At 41.0% G+C, this 17266-nt stretch overlaps 1 protein-coding gene across 7 annotated transcripts in view; it reads right to left on the bottom strand.

Annotated features, from left to right (window-relative positions):
• The window catches only part of msi2b (musashi RNA-binding protein 2b), a 257841-nt gene that overhangs the window by 23601 nt on the left and 216974 nt on the right, over window positions 1-17266 (bottom strand). For 3 of the 7 annotated variants that reach the window (XM_006799516.3, XM_035911471.2, XM_006799513.3), the window contains exon 11: window positions 498-617. The exons of 2 other annotated variants lie outside the window; for them this stretch is intronic. In XM_006799516.3, coding sequence (XP_006799579.1) covers window positions 498-617 — 120 coding nt within the window. The remainder of the gene's footprint in view (window positions 1-497; window positions 618-17266) is intronic. 2 more of the 7 variants (XM_006799517.3, XM_006799515.3) reach the window with 1 other exon arrangement.

The following is a 17266-nucleotide window of genomic DNA, read 5'->3' on the forward strand; positions in this document are numbered from 1 at the left end:
ACTTTTTATTTTGCCCTAAGCTGCTTTAAGATCAGATTTTCTTGCATGTGTAACCATTTCTTATTAATGCTAAAACCCTGAGAGCTTCGAGTACAGATGTTTTAGACCGCGGATCGCCTCTTCATTAAGGTTTTGCTTCAGAAATTTCCTCCTGGGAAGACTTTTACTGTCTTAAAAGTAAACAGGGCTATGTTATCATACATGAGCGGAATTCATATTAAAATTTGTCGTGCTTTGTCATCAGCCCTTAAAAATCTTCCAGATGAGAGAATTGGAATTAAAGCTGCCGGTTCATGTTTTAGAGGGATCTAGAGCGGCTAGGGCTATGTCTGAAAGGATGTGTATGTAGATATTTTGGATTAAATATGTATTGTGAGCCTAAATTCAAAATGTTGCCAAGTGTGTTGGGGGCTGAGGGAACAATGTCTATGGGGAGAAGCAGAGCAGGAGAAGTTGAAGAGAGCAGCAGCCACACAGAACATGGACAGAGCGTTTACCTGGCCCTGTGCTCTGTGGGTACGCCAAGTAGCCGCCTCTTCCACGGGCCCCCCTACCTGAGCCACGCGCTGCCGCTACTGCCGCCGCCGCCACCGGTCCATATGCTGTCGCTGGGAAGCCTGCAGGCACATATACACACACATATACACACGCACATCACTTCGTGCACAGAGATGAGTACCTCCCAAAGCTACAGGAGAATGTTGATACCAGTGCTGAGCTACAGGATAAAACTATAGCTTTCACAGACAGGGGCTCGTGTTAGGTCGACATCTGTCAGCAGTCTCCTACAGAACACAGAGTGAGATTCAAAACCCCGCAGACCTGCTCGATCCACACACACAGAAACAAAACGATAGCCACGAGCAACTCACGGAATAAAACGAGCTGAGATAAATAGAGACACGTAGGTCAGCTCTGTCAAATCCAACCTGGCATGTGAGAAGGTTGAGATTTTAAACAAATCACCTAATAACTCAAATAAACAATCTCCAAATTGTTTCATATACACAACATTTGATTTCTATGTATTCGAAATGTCATGTTTAGCAATATAATCCACATGCTCTTACTGTAAAGACTATATTTTTGGACTCATACAGAAAAATATGCTGATGACGATACATGTAAGAATGAATATATGAAAAATGTATGACTTCAAACTATATAAAGGTACATTTCTGCAAATGTGTAGGACTGTATTCAGCTACAGCACAAACCCGTGTAAGATCTCTGATTACATTAGTGGAAGAATTTGGCTCTGGGGGTGTTTATGTCACATGCTTTGGATGAAAGATTATAGCCACTTCTGAGCTGCATAGACATGGGCATAATGGCCCTACCTCTGGGGACCATCCCTGCATTTTGTTCGGGAGTGCTCCCAATTACAGTGAGTGTCTATGGAATCAGAATAATCCACTGTAATGCAGTCCACATTTGGATTTTTGATTTTTTTTTTTTGTCTGGCTATTCGGGTGGAAGCTATATAGCAGAGAAAAACATTTCCCACAATCAGACGAAGGCATCTCTTGGATGATTTGTCACTCAAGAGATTTCCATCTGTGAGCTTATGTGAAGACTGAAGAAGTCTTTTGTGTTTGTTTATTCTCATGTAAATACTTTACTTATGTAAACATTTATACTCCGACGCTGAGATTCTTTAAGCTTGCTACTTTAAAGCACATCTACAGCATACACTCACTCAGAAATCAGGCAGTTTGTGATACACTAATAAAATCAAGGCTTTAATTCCATGCAAATATAAATCCACTTTTAAAGGGTCTGATTATTCCAACAAATATCAGCCTAATAATCAGACTGTAATTAAGCCAACACAGTATCTGTGAATTGTAATTACATTGTTGGCCTTAATGAACACAGTAGCTAGAGGTGGCTGACAGAGACTAGTCCATGCCCAGGGCTTGGGCTCTCAGCACAGGAATGGCATGTCATTAGTATGGGTGATGAGATTCCTCACTCTGGGCTCAACACCTTCTATGCCTAATCAGCCTCCTAAAATTATCTCCACAGGAAATGCTTTCCTCACTAGCAAAGAAATGATCTCCAAATCCCCTCAATTGGAGTTTTTCTTGATTTTTCTCCTTTAGTTGATATGTGTGCATGTGTGTTTTTTGTGTGTTCTGGCTATATTCTGGAGACTGTGGTTTAGACATTACAAAATGGCACAAGACACCTCAGAGGATTATTTTTTTTGAATGCTGTGGAGGTGAGAGGAGCACCAGCGGGTGACCTATTTTCCGAGCCAGCCTTGTACTGCTATTCCACGAAGAGGGACTCACACAAAAGACTGATGAGACACAGGGAGGGATGGGGGGGAGGTGAGAGGGCAGGGTCAGATGAGCTGCAGCCAAAGAGAAAAACACATAGCTTTTCATCAGCCGCCCGAGAAGGAGGTAATTCACAACTCTGTCGACACAATATGACCATGAATGTGCGAGTTGGGTGTGAGGTGCCATCATGCTGCGACTGGTAGGCAGGTGAAGAAGAAAAAGAAATGCCACTTTTCCCCCGACTATCTAACAGCTCAGGAGAGAATAACAGACTGAGGTAGCATGGTGAAAGGAGAAAAAGGACACACAAAAGACAACAAAAAATGCAACTTAAATCCACCCGCCTACGCTACTGCAGCCGCAGCACACCTGAAAACGACTCCAAGAGCTAATCTCCGCCTCTTTTCACTAAAACACAAATCGACTCTGAAGCTATGCTAATGACGGCCATGCACCCCTGAATTTCCACTTACAATGTCCCTCATGGTTGATGTGCACAACAGTGCACTCTCCACCTCTTTCTCTCTCGCTCCCTTTTTCCTAAGTGCTGAATCTATCTTCCCCTCACTGCCATTGTCATGACACCCCCAATAGACCCACTGGCTTGGAAGTTAGTTGCGGGCAAAGTTGTGGTGAGAGATTAACTTTGCAGGATTAGGTGGGTTAATTAATAGATGGCTGCTGCTCATTGTTTTGTGCTCACGCTGTAAGAAGCCACCCAAGAGAAGCGCTGCAGCATTAAATCAATTTCATGGCCCTTTTATTACTGAGGAGATAAAGCCAATATTTAGCTTTCTATTCTTCACAATTATTGGGCCCCTGCTTTGCCACTTGAGTGGCTGCGCTTGGCTGGGGACAAGGACACATCTGTTTATGAGCTGTGGAGGCCCGGGGGCCTTGGTGTCCGGACTCCAGGGAACTGTCCTCAGCTTTCACTCCTCACAGAAATTCAGCCTTCCTCGAGAATGCTTCCTCGAGAAGGAAGAAAGATTAGACCTAAAGAAAGATGAGGACTTTCAAAACTGTCAGACGCTGGCTCTTGCTAAACAAAAGGATTACATGGTCTCAAATATTTATATGTACAACTACAGTTTGTCAAAACATCTTAGTTATTATTCTCTGTAGTAATGTTAACTTAAAGTCTTACCTGACCATGCAAGTCTTTCCTTTACAACTTTCACATTAACTTCTAATAATTTCTTCTGCTTGAACCGCCATCATGATATACAGCATGTAAACATATCATTCACTGCATAAAATAAACTTTTGGCTAAAGGAACTCAGTAAACAGAATACTATATCAAATACGTCACATCATTGGCTCTATGCTGAAGGTGCAAAACGTGGATCCAGAGCACTATACTTTACTACTTTATGTCTATGAAGTGGCATTTTTCTTGGGTGCGCGGCAGCTCCTCTTCTAGCTGCACCTGTATTTTGTGAGTCTCTGTGAAGTTGACTGTACTGAAGTAGGTGGAGAGGCGCAGTAGGGGCAGTGTCAGCGGTGATCAAACAGCACAGTGCAATTTTTCTGTCAAGGATTTTTGCTTGTTGGAGTCTGGGTCAACAGTTTTGTTTTTTCTATTACAAACTGTCAAAGCCCTTTAACAGTAATATGATATCCAGCAAAGGAGAAAAAAATTAGGAGAAGTGGTTAGTAAAATTAATTCTCGCCACTACTAAAAACACTGATGTGCCTCTTTTTGCCTGATGTTGCCATGTTTTCAAGCTGAACCTAAGTCAGTTGATTCATGCTGACTCTTAAATATCGATCTATCCGGACAATACTCTTTTTTCGACTTGATCTCGACTTAACCAATGCGCCATTTCTGATACATCTCTGCAGATCTTTTCTGGCGCACTGCCTTTCTAGCCACAGACTCACTTTCTGAACCCATTACTCAGAGAACGTCACAATGAAAAGTTGTTGCATTATGCATCAATAAGGTCCTATTTATGTCCTACTAGTCTGACAACAGCTTGACTGATGTTAATGTAATCTGCACTGTTCTTTGGCCCAAAACTGCCAGCAGCAGCTCCCCTGTCATTGACAAAGCAGCTCCATCAGTCACAGAGCACTCTCCTCATTTCTCCTATAAGAAGAGTGTCAACTGACTAATGCACAGGAGGAACCCAGGGACAGAGGATGCTTCTATGGATATGGATCAAATATGCTCAAACTTTAAAATCTTTATGAAACTGAAAACTATTAAAACCAACAACACTATAACTTATTTTTTAAGTGGAAATCTAAAATGCTGTCAATACAATCTATAAACATGGTCTCTTTAGAAAGTGTTAGTATTGCTCTGCATCAGTGTTTTCAAGATTTTAACATTAAATTTGGGATTAGAGAAACAGCTAACCAGGATTAGCTTGCTGGCTAGCAGACTTTTCATGCTAAGATGCTTAACACAGTAGCTTGGTTCGACAAAAGGGGCCGGCGAACAAGGCTTTCAGCCTGCTACAGCCGATTTCGGAGGGCAGACAGAAGGAGTAAGACGGATGAACAGCGAAGAGCGCTGATGAGTGAGACAGATGAACCGAGAAGACCAGCACACATCAGTAGAAGACAAAGAGAGGAAAGGACAAAGATAATGAGAAATAGAGGGAGACATAAGGCCAGGACTCTGGTGTGCCATTCATTTTCATGGAATTCGGGTTTGAAAAAAAACCCCCATAAATCTCCTCATTAGGGTAAATACAGAAACAGAGCAATAAAATGACACATTTAATTTAGTTAGTGTTAATAAAGTGAAGATTTAACAAGAAAAATAAATCAAATGCAAATTAAAAAAAACAATCTTCCTTTTCAAAATATTCAATTATTAATTAATTGCCACTTAAGAAGGCCAAAAATACATTACATTACATACATTAAAATACAATATATGTCTTAACGGTAGTTTTACTAATGTATGGATTGCATCATTTTAAAATGCAGTAAATTGCCTGCTGTGAACCACCTGTATGCTTTAGCTCTCCTTCCGCGCTGCACATCTCTGATAAATTGCTGCATTAATTTTAAGGCCAAAACCAACTTTTACAAACAGGTACGAGAGCGCAGACTATCATTAGCATCACAGTGGTTTCCTTTTTCACACATCAGGTTTAAACAAGTAGGAAAACCTTAAATTTATGGAATTCACATAGTAGTATAGACTACCTTTTTGGTAGTGCTTCAATAACCATGAGGTTGATGAGTGATAGCTGATAAGTTACACACCCACACACATTTATCAAGTTAACGCTGGTAAAACACACTTTGTATGGTTGAAAGGTTAAAAAACAGCTTGAAAAAACATTCCCCTCTAAGGTACGAGGCCAGGACTGAAAATGATTTAAAAAGCAGCCAATATTCAAAGAACAACTTTGAAACAACTTCAAACAGCCTGCAGAGCACTAAAAAAGGAAAAACTAGATGAAAGTATGGCCTTTCTAATCCAAAATATAAAGAAATTATGACTTGCTTCAAAGTTCAAGGAAATCTTACAAATAAATCAAAATATTAAGTTGCAACCCAACAGAAAAAAGGACGTGTTCATAATTCAAACAGAGGTGAAGAAGTAACAACCCAGAAAACAAGAGGCTAAATAATTATAAAACAATAATAATATATTAAATAAATTATAATAATAAATTTTAAAAATGGCTGAAAGCAGCAATTTTCATCTGTACTTTAAACTAAAATTGATCTGCTGTAAAGTTGGGCGAAATTTAGGAGAATATTTCTACATTTGAAGCGTAAATGTAAACCGTTCAACAGATCTGGAGTAAAGAAAGTAGATGAAGAATGTGTGTCTCTGTAATTTTAGGTTGAACTTCCTTTTTGATTGATGCTGCTTCTCATCAAAACTAACCTGATTTTGTAATTACCTAAGCAAACAAACAATCACATGTTATGGACACATGGAGGAGAGGTGTAACATGGCCAAAGAAAGCCTGGTGACAATCCTGATCATTTTCTTCTGTGAAACTGGGTATAAGAGTTTTGGTGGCAGATGGGCTCAGAGTGGCCTTCTGGCTTTGTTTCTGAATTGCATTTGCATCATTTGAGTGTTTTTTATTTCGTTTATTCAGAATAAATTTGGTTTAGCTGACGCTCAGAGCTGCTTTGCATAGAGGGGTCTACATTGCTCAGTAGTTTGTATGTCTTAAATCAGGAGTGTCAAACTCAAATACACAGTGGACCAAAATTCAAAACTGGAACAAGGTCGCGGGCTAACATTAATAATTATTGAAAAAAAAAATCTTCCTCCAGATTTAAGAATGAATCTCCCCTTATGGACTCAAACAAGTTTTGCTGAAAAACTGAATATGGAACAAGCAAAGCTTAATACTAAACAATATATATATTAGCTGTATAATACCAGTAGGCCAGCTCTAATAATATTTTGTAATTAGGCTGCGGGCCAAATTTGGCCCGCGGGCCAGAGTTTGACACCTATGTCTTAAATAATAAAAAGGATGACTCATGGAAGAGATCTTAGCAAATTCATTGTAAAATAAAGAAAAGGAAATTGTAAATGACCTATAAGAAGTTCACTGTAAGACACTAAGAAGTACAACAGAAGTTGTAGCAGTGCCAGTGAAGCACATGGCTGCCTTGTCATGGGTTGAGGGAGGCATTCTGTCAGAAATGGAAAACTGACTCCACTACACACTTTGCCTCATCAATAACATTTGATAAGATATAGAGAAACATATAGAGACAAATAAACAAAACAAAAAGAAAGAAAATATTTATCAAAGTTACCAAAGAGACAACCACCTAGCAAGACATCTTTTCATCTCCAGACTGACAAGTGTCCTATTGTTGTCATCCGTCAGTGTGACTTTGTTGTTGTTGAAAGCATCTCTGGGTTGTTGTTATCAAAGGCATAAATCACAGAGCTGGAGAGAGCCAGGTGGCTTTCATATGAACTGCTGCACACATGCTCACGTCTCACCTCTCCTCTGATCAGAGGAGACCTACAGTACACACAGAGAGAGTTCCTCTCGCTTACAATACAGAGGCTAGGGTCTGGAAATGAGCCAGAGAGACAGAGAGAAAGAGCATTTACATGCACACAAGTAATTCAATTATAACCAGACTAATGCAATACACATATTATTGCAACTCTCATGTAAACACCTTAACCAGGTTATCTTACTCACATTAAAGTCCTAATCAGAGTAAGCATAACTTGATTAACAGAGCTGGGTTGCATGTCAGTCATTCAAATTAATCTCGCCGTGTTTATGTCTGGTGTCTTTCAATGCTTGGAATCGGTGCATGCGCCACAAAGGACAAAGGAGAACACAGAGCTCCACGACGAAGGTTTCAAACAGAATCGTTATAGGATGAAAGAATTAAACAGGTAAATAATCACTTAGATGATGCTCCATCGAACCCTAAGCCAGATAAGTGGTTAGGAAACTTGATGGGATATTGGATGGATGGAGAAATGGTTACACAGACAGTGACAGAGTTTCTTGCCTTATTGTCTTATAATGCCTTATTCCTCCCATCTGTTATTTCCCTACAGCTATTTCCCTTAGGTCTACAGGCTAGTATCTTAGTATCTAGTAACATTTTCTTGGATCAGCTGATTTGTAACAGATAGTCTAGTGTGAAAGCTTAATATAATGACATTTTTTCAAAGGGCAGTCTGCAAATATTACTAGTACTTTGTTCGCTCTGGCAGAGTACAGTCCCAGCATTTGTTGCCAATTGTTGTCTGTTTATATTTTTCTGTTGATAAGCGGTATATCACAAGTTATGTTGCCTTGGTTGGTTTCAGTCTACCCACCCAGAGTCATTTTGGAAAGTGAAACAGAACTGAGAAGTCCCAGAATAATTCACATTTGCTCATTTGCCTGGCAAAACTAGGCTATAAAAAGCCTACAGCATCAATAAAAGACATATTCTAAAAAACAAGTTTTCAAAATCAAATATCTCAGCTGAATTTAACGATTCAAAAGTCATGTTTACAAACTAAATGCAGGGAAGCGAATCTTGCACAGGTGCCACATAGTATAGCTGCATACAGCTTTGTTTAGTCTAAATTATTATGGAGCCAGCTCAATAAAACAATATTAAAGTAAGAGGTGACATGTTAAAAATAGCAGTGTGCATCTATAGGCTCAAATCCTTATCGTCAAAAGCAACTGGGGTTACACTCTGGCATAGGATTGACTATAAGTGGATTCTAATCGTGTGATGCATTCATGCACTGTTTAAGTGTTTCAGTCACTATACAAATGCCAGTAATGACAGATCATCAAACAGCTGATATCATAATATAATATAAGCAGTTAGGCTTTACTGTGTACTTTTCCTGATGTTCACAAAATGACACACATTTTCCAAAGTAGGTGCATTCACTGTGTCTAAAAGATTTAAAGGTATAAAACTGGGAGAACAGTCAGTCAGCCACATAAAAAAATAAATGGTTTAAATATTTGAACACATTTTGACAATTTTGTAATTCTGCAATGTGGTGCAGAGATTAGAAATGTTGGATTTGAAGTTTCCTCAGGTCTTGGTGATTCCAAGTTGGCTGTAGATCTTAAATAGATACAGCATTGCGTGGTCAGTATGACCCAGTTTTGAACATTTTTTTTAAAGGTCAGATTTTGGAAACAGACTGCTCTCTGTAAAGTAAAAACCACAGGGTACAAAATAAGCACCGCCTGTCAAGTGGTACAATGAGGTAATTTATTTTTGAGAGTGCACAGTTATGACAATAAAAGAGAGTGATGACAGGATAGTCTGCGCCTCCTCCAAAGGGGAAAAAATGAGTTGCAACACAGCACTGAATGATATGCTTTAGAGAGGATTTAAAAATGGATATACACAATACCACAGGCATTCAGCATATACATACATATAGCCTGCACTTCTTCACTGCAGACAGCAGCAATACATAGGCTCTACAACACCAAGACTGCCCACATCTCTACAGTACAAGAACAGTCAATTGCTCTGTCATATAGTCACACCTGACTTCATTTATATATCTGTGTATGTGCAGGTCAGTATATCTGCGCTTGTGTTTCCCTCTTACTTTCTTTTTTAAACCAAAGGTAATGATTTCTATAAGTAATGAAACAATTTGGCACACTGATCCTTTGCCAATGATGGCATCTGATGGGGGAAAGAAAGAGTCAATGAGAGCCCAGAGCTCAGCAAAACCTGGCTTTACGCTGGTAATTGCACACGTATCTTTTGTCTTTTGACCAAATGATGAGGCCCGAGAGGAGATGTATATGTGTTCAAATTTAATCTGGGTAATCTTTCAGATGCACACCAATAAAAAAAACAAAATAAATAAAAATCTCAGATTCTGTTAGTCATAACTAAATCACATCTTCTCTGCCACCTGAAACAAAAACAATCTAAAATAAATTAGAACCCAACATCTTTTAATTCATAATGCACTGAAAAGACAAATCTGCAATCTCAGGAGAGCAGTGGTAAACATATAATGTATTTTTCTGTTGGGAAATTACTGCTCTTCACGAGAAGGTCAAAGGTGAGGAACGGGTGTGCTACAGACTAGCCTACTTGTGCTAGCAGTGCCTAAGTGATTTGCTCAAGGACACTTCAGTAGGGTGAATTCCTGCTGCCAAGGGGACTCAATCCGAAGCCCTCCAGCTGAAGAGGAGTGCCCGTACCCATGCAGCCGTCTGTCAAAACTGCCCACTACCCACATTGCACACCTACAGCTTTACATATTTAGAAATCATTCATAAATTAAAAGCAGAAGAAACTGATGCAGCTGTACAACGGTGTGTGAGTGATTGTGACATTGCGATGTGATGTTATGCTGTGAGCTCAGGAAGAGCTCGGAGTCTCCTACTTCTAGTCTTTTAGCTCTCTGTGACAAGAGTGCTGTTTCTTTGTAGCTGAAGTGCATGGCAGCATAGCATCAAAGAGGACAAACTAGGCTCTTTATTGAAGTGTAGCCGCACTTTCGACCTCTTCTTTGTACTACTTCCCGTGCACTTCAGTATAAAGGAAACTGCTCCTATGCTGCACAACTGATATAAACACATTGGGCTTCCACACAAGCCTTAATATAACTCCCAGTCACTCACACACCTGCAGCAGTTAAAGATGAAGCACTGGAGAATGAAACAATAAGGGACAGAAACAATGCATTTCAAAAAACAGAAGAGAAATCTGCCAGGATAGATAAGGCAGAGACATTTAAATCCATTTGGTCGAGGAAATTGTGAAACTGGTTTTCAGAATGAGACAGGGTTTTCGGTTCACAACCTTAATACCAAAGCAGTTTAGGATAGTGACTTAAATAGAGAGAGACAGACAGGGAGGACACAGATGTCTGACCTTGCAGTAGTGCTTATGTAATGGTCTGCTTCAGTGCATTTAACTGCAGTGCTCCTTTCCAACCTAGGATCAGTAAAGGCAACATGTCTCTGCAGTCCAATCTCCTCTGACATCAGTTCTGACACTTAGAGTGTATGAAAAGGTCCTGTGAGCTCCAAGTGAATCAGTTGTTATGGCCCTGCCTGTGTGGTCCCCGTGGAGCCAATCATACTAATTAAACTAGACTACTTAAGCCTCCTCTCATTAGTGTCCAAGTAAACAGCCTTAATTTTTTATGCATTTTAATGCCCATCTCCCAGTTCTGGGGGTGGTACTGAACCGGACAGATGAATGATGAAGGGGGGTAATTTCAGGTTTTCTCAAATGAAAGAGAGTGCACTGCGTGTCATTTTATCATTCAAGTTAAATATGTGTTGGTGGATTTGAACTATGCTTCACCATATCTCGCACAGTCAAACTCGCCTTCTCATTGATAATTCATTTAAAGGATAAAAGGATAATATGTGATATAATATGTAAACATGATCTTAAACCCGAGCTTTTGCAGACTTATTATATTTTTGGCCAGCTCCATGCACTCTGGTTACACAATCTAGCACTGCTCCAGATACCAGGGGCAAGTCGGGTAAAATGCGGCATGACCCAAAAATAGGGCTGCAACACTTGACTTCACTTGATCACTGTAGAAGCAAACAATGTTTGCAGGGCTGTATGCACTGTTATAAGCATACTATACTTCATGTATACTGCATAAAGTATAGCCATCCATTAGGAAACGAGCAATACTGAGCCACTGGAGAGCTATTAGCCCAGTCAGCAAGAGGGAACGATGGAAAGATGGAGGAAAAGGTGGAGACAGCTGGGTAGAGTCCTAGCAAGTACCCAATGCGCTGGAGCTCTCAAACAGTGGGTGGCATCAAAACAACAGGCAGTAGAAAGAGAGCATGGTCTCAGAGACACACATATTGTACTCCTCAGTTTGCTTCCAAGTCTGTGGTCTTTTTCTGTTCTGTTGCTGGTCTCCAGCAGCGTCCGGAGGTGGCATCCATGTACGAGGCAGGACAGCTCGAGTTTCATTTCAAGACCAGCAGCATAACAGCCGAGACATAATGAGCTTTAGAGTTGCCACTCTGCCTGTTACAGCACCTCATCTTCCCCGCCGCAGGAACCTAGTCTATGGGTCTCTGTGGCAGACTGTTTGCCTGCTTCAGTGTGTGAGGATGCGTCTGCTATCCTAGGGTGAGTTAAGGCCTGGGCAAATGAGGTGAGGCTTCTTTTCCACTTTCAGGAAATAGCTAGCCTTTCAGCTTTACCTCTGTGAGAGTGTGGTTGCTGGTTCCGCAGAGACAGATGCCCACACACTCATGGAAACACATGTGTGTGTGCATGTGACCTATGATCTGTCTGCATGTGAGCATCTGATGTAATCTGTCAGCATCCCTTTATCTACACAGGAAAGTAAAACCACACTGCAAAACAACAACAAACCAAAAAAACAAACCAAAAAACCCCACTGGTCCTCCTCTGTGCTCAGGGCATGCAGGAGGACCACTTGGTAATGTGCTGCTACACCTGATGAATGCATTCGATGGTGTCTACCTCTGACAGCAAAGCACATGTACATGAAACAGAAAGTGGGTAATGGAAAACAAAGCTGATGTGGAAGCAGTCCGGCTTTATGACTCCACACATAGAAGTAGGCAGGGCGTGACATACAGTGTTGTTCACTGACGTCACAGCAGCGCACTAACTGCTGTCATTGGGAATGGAGTCGTGGCCTGCAGAGCTCAGAGAGTCTGTATGTGTGATGGTGTGTGTGAATGTGCAGTCAGCACTGTTGTGGAGACAGTGAGTCAGAGAAGCAGACAGAAAACCAGAGAGAGGCCCCTGGTTGTCCCTCCACCTCTCTTGCCCCGATATGCAGCCTTGAAGAGCTTTCAATTGTGTCTGTTGTATGCTTCTGTGTGTGCGTCTGAGAGTTTGAGTGCACAGGAGCAGAATACGTCGTGCATGATCGTTCAAGTGTATGAGATCACAACACTCGTCGCCGGGCCCTATTTTAAGTCCTGCGACTCATGGAGTGCCCCGGCTTCCGCAGACCTATTGGGCTAATGATCAGCCTTGGCAATTAAAGCCAATCTGTGAGTCAGTGTGGCATCAGGAGGGCCATCTGCTTTCAGCCCTGTAGCACTCACTCTGGCCTGTGGGACCACTTGCTGGGGTCACAGCTCACCCGGCTTGTAGAGAAATGGTCACAAGATCTGAGGAGCAATCTGCTGTGCAATTCTAGTTCAATACAATCCTGGTCTACTGATACACTGCTGTGTGTACCGCTGTCTCATGAGTGCAGTAAAAACACAAGCAGTGGGGATCGATCTTGTGGAGGACAATGTTGCATGCACCCATGACACATGTAAGCTCCACATCAGCCTCAGGCTAGTGATTCCTCCCACCTGCTTCAGTATCGTAGCCAAAATGTGTGCAAAAATGGGAATTTAAGGTGTATGAAAACTTAAGAGGGCTTTCTGTTCATAATGAGTCTGCAATGTATCCCAAATCTTTATTAGCATTCACACACATACGCAAACATTAGCTGCAGCCAGAAAAAAAACGTTTAACAGCAAAGAAAGTTTGAAAGAAAAAAGTTGTCAATATTGTAAATGGTTGGGATACAAGACACAAGGCAATGGTGTCCTTGCTTTACCCACATTGGGCTATTAAACCTTTTGTGTGTTTAGTCTTGGGTGCATTAGTCTGAGATTTTCGTATTCTTTACGTTAACAGCTTGTCATTCCCATATAATACACTCTGAATTTCACTTACCTGCATAAAAAACGCTGCAGGAAAAAAAAAGGTTTGACTGATCAATCACACCACAGACCTGACCTTCTCTTATCAGACATCGTCTTGCGTAGCATTTCAAAATATATTCTATATTACTTAAAATTTAGATTTAGAGATGAAACCACAGATACAAAGGGCAAACACATCTTCCCATTTCTCTCTAAGACCTCATTGATCTGAAGTATACACAGGATGCAACTACATCACCAAATAGCCCCTTACCTCTTCTGTGCCAGCATATCAGGTGTGCTTCAAAGGTTCACAGCTCTATATATCTTTTCTATCACCCTGCAGCAGACAGTTGCTAAACCCGGGGAAGCTAGCTGGTGATTCAGGCCAATGGCCTGGTGTGCATTTTTTTTCATAAGCTTGCTTGGCCCTGCTCTAGATTATGGGAGCATTCATCCTTCAGAAGCACCCACTATCATACCAGTTGCACAGGTCAGCAGTTCTCTTTCCCTATGTGCAACCTGCTGCAGCTGCTGTACCTTTGTATTGTTTTCCTACAGGAAAAGGAAGGTCATAAGTGCAGCCTCCCCGTTTACGGTTGTGTAGAAACACACTAATGTCTCTTTGGGTCCATGAGTTCCTAAAAAAATCTGTATCCGACTAAATTGGTGTCGTTTGTCCAATCTATTTCACTACATATGTAGTACAATCAAAGATGAATATATATCTATATATTATATATATATATGAGACGGTCTTGGAGCCAACCAGGCCATCTTGAAAGATTTGCATATTCAACGTAACAAGAGAAGCTGTGGAACCCAGAAGCACCTGCTGGGCCAAGTACTGTTTCCTTCCGCACAGAAAGAGAAATTTGCTCCATGCTGTTTTACGGCGTTTGAAATGTCATTTTCTGTCAGGTATACGATGGAGTTTGCTGTTCTGTCTCAGGCATGGCTGGTTGGTGGAGATGGAAAGGGATGGAGGCTACCGCAGTGCTATCACACATCAGGGATGAGGTCTGACAAAGATGAAGCGTGTGACAATGAAGGGATATGGAAACAAGACATTGTGAAACAGATGGAAAACCGATCCACCAACTGCAGCAAACCAATACCAAAAGCCCACGCAAACCCCAGAGTTGTGAAAAATAGACACAAAATGCAGTACCTTCTTAGAAACAGCCTTTTACATGTATGAAATACAAATGGATGGCCCTTTAATAGGCTGATTAAAACCACAGTCCCAGACAACTATTGACAATGACTGATATCCCAGAGCTAAAGACAATAACCACTGTAGCAATGAAGTGAAGTGGGCAACAGCGATTAGGAGTATGGTGGAGCTTGAGGTTGAAAAGAGCTCAAGATATGTTTCTGATGTTCCTGACAAAAAGAAAAAGCTTGTTAAAAATACATAAATAAACAAATCGATAGCAAGGCCAAACACAGATTCCCACTGGTGTGGCTTCTCATCGCTTCAATCCTATGCCATAAGTATACGCCAATAAAGTTTGCATAATCACTCTCACTGCCAGAAGGGGGAGACAAAAGTTCACTACAGTAGGTTTAAGGTAACTGGTAAATAACCCCAAATTACCCACCCCTCTGTCCTCAGTGTACCCTTGCCGCACTTACCCCTGCCCTCTCCCCTCCTTAATTATCCCTTTCCTCTGTTCTTTTAGTACTTAAGAGGCTGACTCACTGGACCTGAATTGCTGTTTGTCTGTCATGACATCTGAAATAGTTGGATGACTGAGTGTTATGCCTTTCACTCACTCAGTCTGATGGGACCCCACTAACATCTTCATCCCTGGTTTTTCGGTGTAGCATAATGACCTCCTAGTAGCGGCCCTAATGGAGCCATAATGGTCATTTATGCCATGGGAGGCTCTGAGGGCACGGCTGTGGAGGCAGCGAGACGCACAGGAAGATGGTAGAGTGAAGAGAAGCTCCGGGTTAAGTCTCTCCACCTCCGCCTTTTCCCTTCATACACAGCTCCCAAATCTCTGTCTTTGTATGAATACCACATATCTGTGTGTCTGTGTGTGCGTTCAACTCCGCATTCACGTCCATGTAATAAAAGGAACCGATACAAGACTGGTTAACAATAGAAAGTACAATATGAATGTATGAGGGGTGTATCCCTGCTTTTGATGCTCGCTTCTACGGCTTATTCACACACATAATACACACACACAATACATTCTCCTTTTTAATTACATTTTTCCTCATGAATGCAGTGTACTACATTCTTAAAACTCTTTATAATTTCTCTTCTATATATGCTTGCACTGCTGGCAGAAACTGTCCTGTACATAAATTACAGAGCATAAGCTTGTGCTTATTGCTAAAAAACATTCTCTTTCTGGCATTTGCATTTTTATTATCCACAGTAAACACAAGGATCTTTCATCGTTACATCCCGTGTTAGTCTAGAACAATCGACAAGTAAAGAACAGTTCGATGTACTGTAAGGCTGTGATCAAACTGGATAGTCCTTTCAAATTTCTCAATCACGTGAGCTCATCCGAACTAGACACCTGGTTAAAATGCGGCACATCTTGGGATCGTTCCCCAGGGCGCTGCAAGCTGAATAATACAATAGCACATTTATCAGCGAGCTAATGCTAATTAGACTGTTGCATAAAAAGGAGAATAATGTACAGTAGCGTCCCTCATGCCTTGTCAGCTCCCGCTTTGTCTGTTTAGCCATACAGCTGCATTTTGGCTCTTAAATAGGAGAAAGTGGCAGTCTATTTTAGAAAACATGAAATATAAACTATCCTACTGCAGGGCCGATTTCCCCAAGGAATCACAATGTGCTTTGTATCATCTAATCAGATGAATTAAAAAAAAAAAAACAACCAAAAAAACCAATGGCACAGACACTTGGAGATATCTGAAGAGAAAGACAAAAACAGCTTCTTTATTTCTCTCCTCGCTCTCAAAACAAGACATACACATTACTTATTTCTATCACAAAACATGATCTCAAAATCAACCAAAGCTTAGTTTGTTTAATCTTTTAAAGCTTTCTGGAAAAAAAAATCAGTGCTGTCCAACTGCACAATCTAGGGAACTGTGCACTCTTTAATGTCTTTTGTAGCCCATTTTCAACTCAAAGATCCTTTCCATTTGAGGTTTTTTTGCAGTCTGATGAATGTTAGGTCTGAAGTCTGAACATTTCTGTCCAGCTCAGTGTTTGATTTTCTTCTGCTTTGATTCCTACCCCGGCTGCAGTCCAGGGCGAACAGAGCAACACTGTACAAGAGTGTTTACAGTGAATGTCACTTTCAAGTTTTCTGTGGTAATGAAAACAGCTGGACTTCTGAGTAATTTGCTCACAGTGCAGAGTGAATTACCTTTAAAAGGAATATAACATATAAAGAAAAACATGACATTGAGGCAGTGTGTGGTGAGACTGAATAATACTATTCCGCTGTTCAAACTGGTTTAATGTCAAATTGTAGTAACAATCAGGCATATGCACAATACTCCTACAGCTGCGGCTTCACATGATGCTATGTGTGGGTTCTAAAGCTGAAAATGAACTGAAGCTGCATGACTGACGTGTTGACTACCTTGACTCATGCTCATATTGATACCTGCATTCATAGATGCTTACCACCCTGACAGTGAGCTAAAGCTTTCTGAAAGTGTTACCGAAAATCCTGCCAATGCTGTAACATCCGTATAACAGTGTATTTATTATTGAGTCCATATGATTAGTAACAGTGCAGCAGCTGCTAAAGAGACGGTTCATCTAAAATGCAAATAAACACACTGGTTGTATCTAGTTTCTGAGATCCAGTAAGCTGGAGGGGGATGAGACCAAGTATAATTTCCTA

Source organism: Neolamprologus brichardi, chromosome 10 (assembly GCF_056152115.1).
Source record: "Neolamprologus brichardi isolate AB-2024 chromosome 10, ASM5615211v1, whole genome shotgun sequence".
Classification (NCBI taxonomy): Eukaryota; Metazoa; Chordata; class Actinopteri; order Cichliformes; family Cichlidae; genus Neolamprologus; species Neolamprologus brichardi.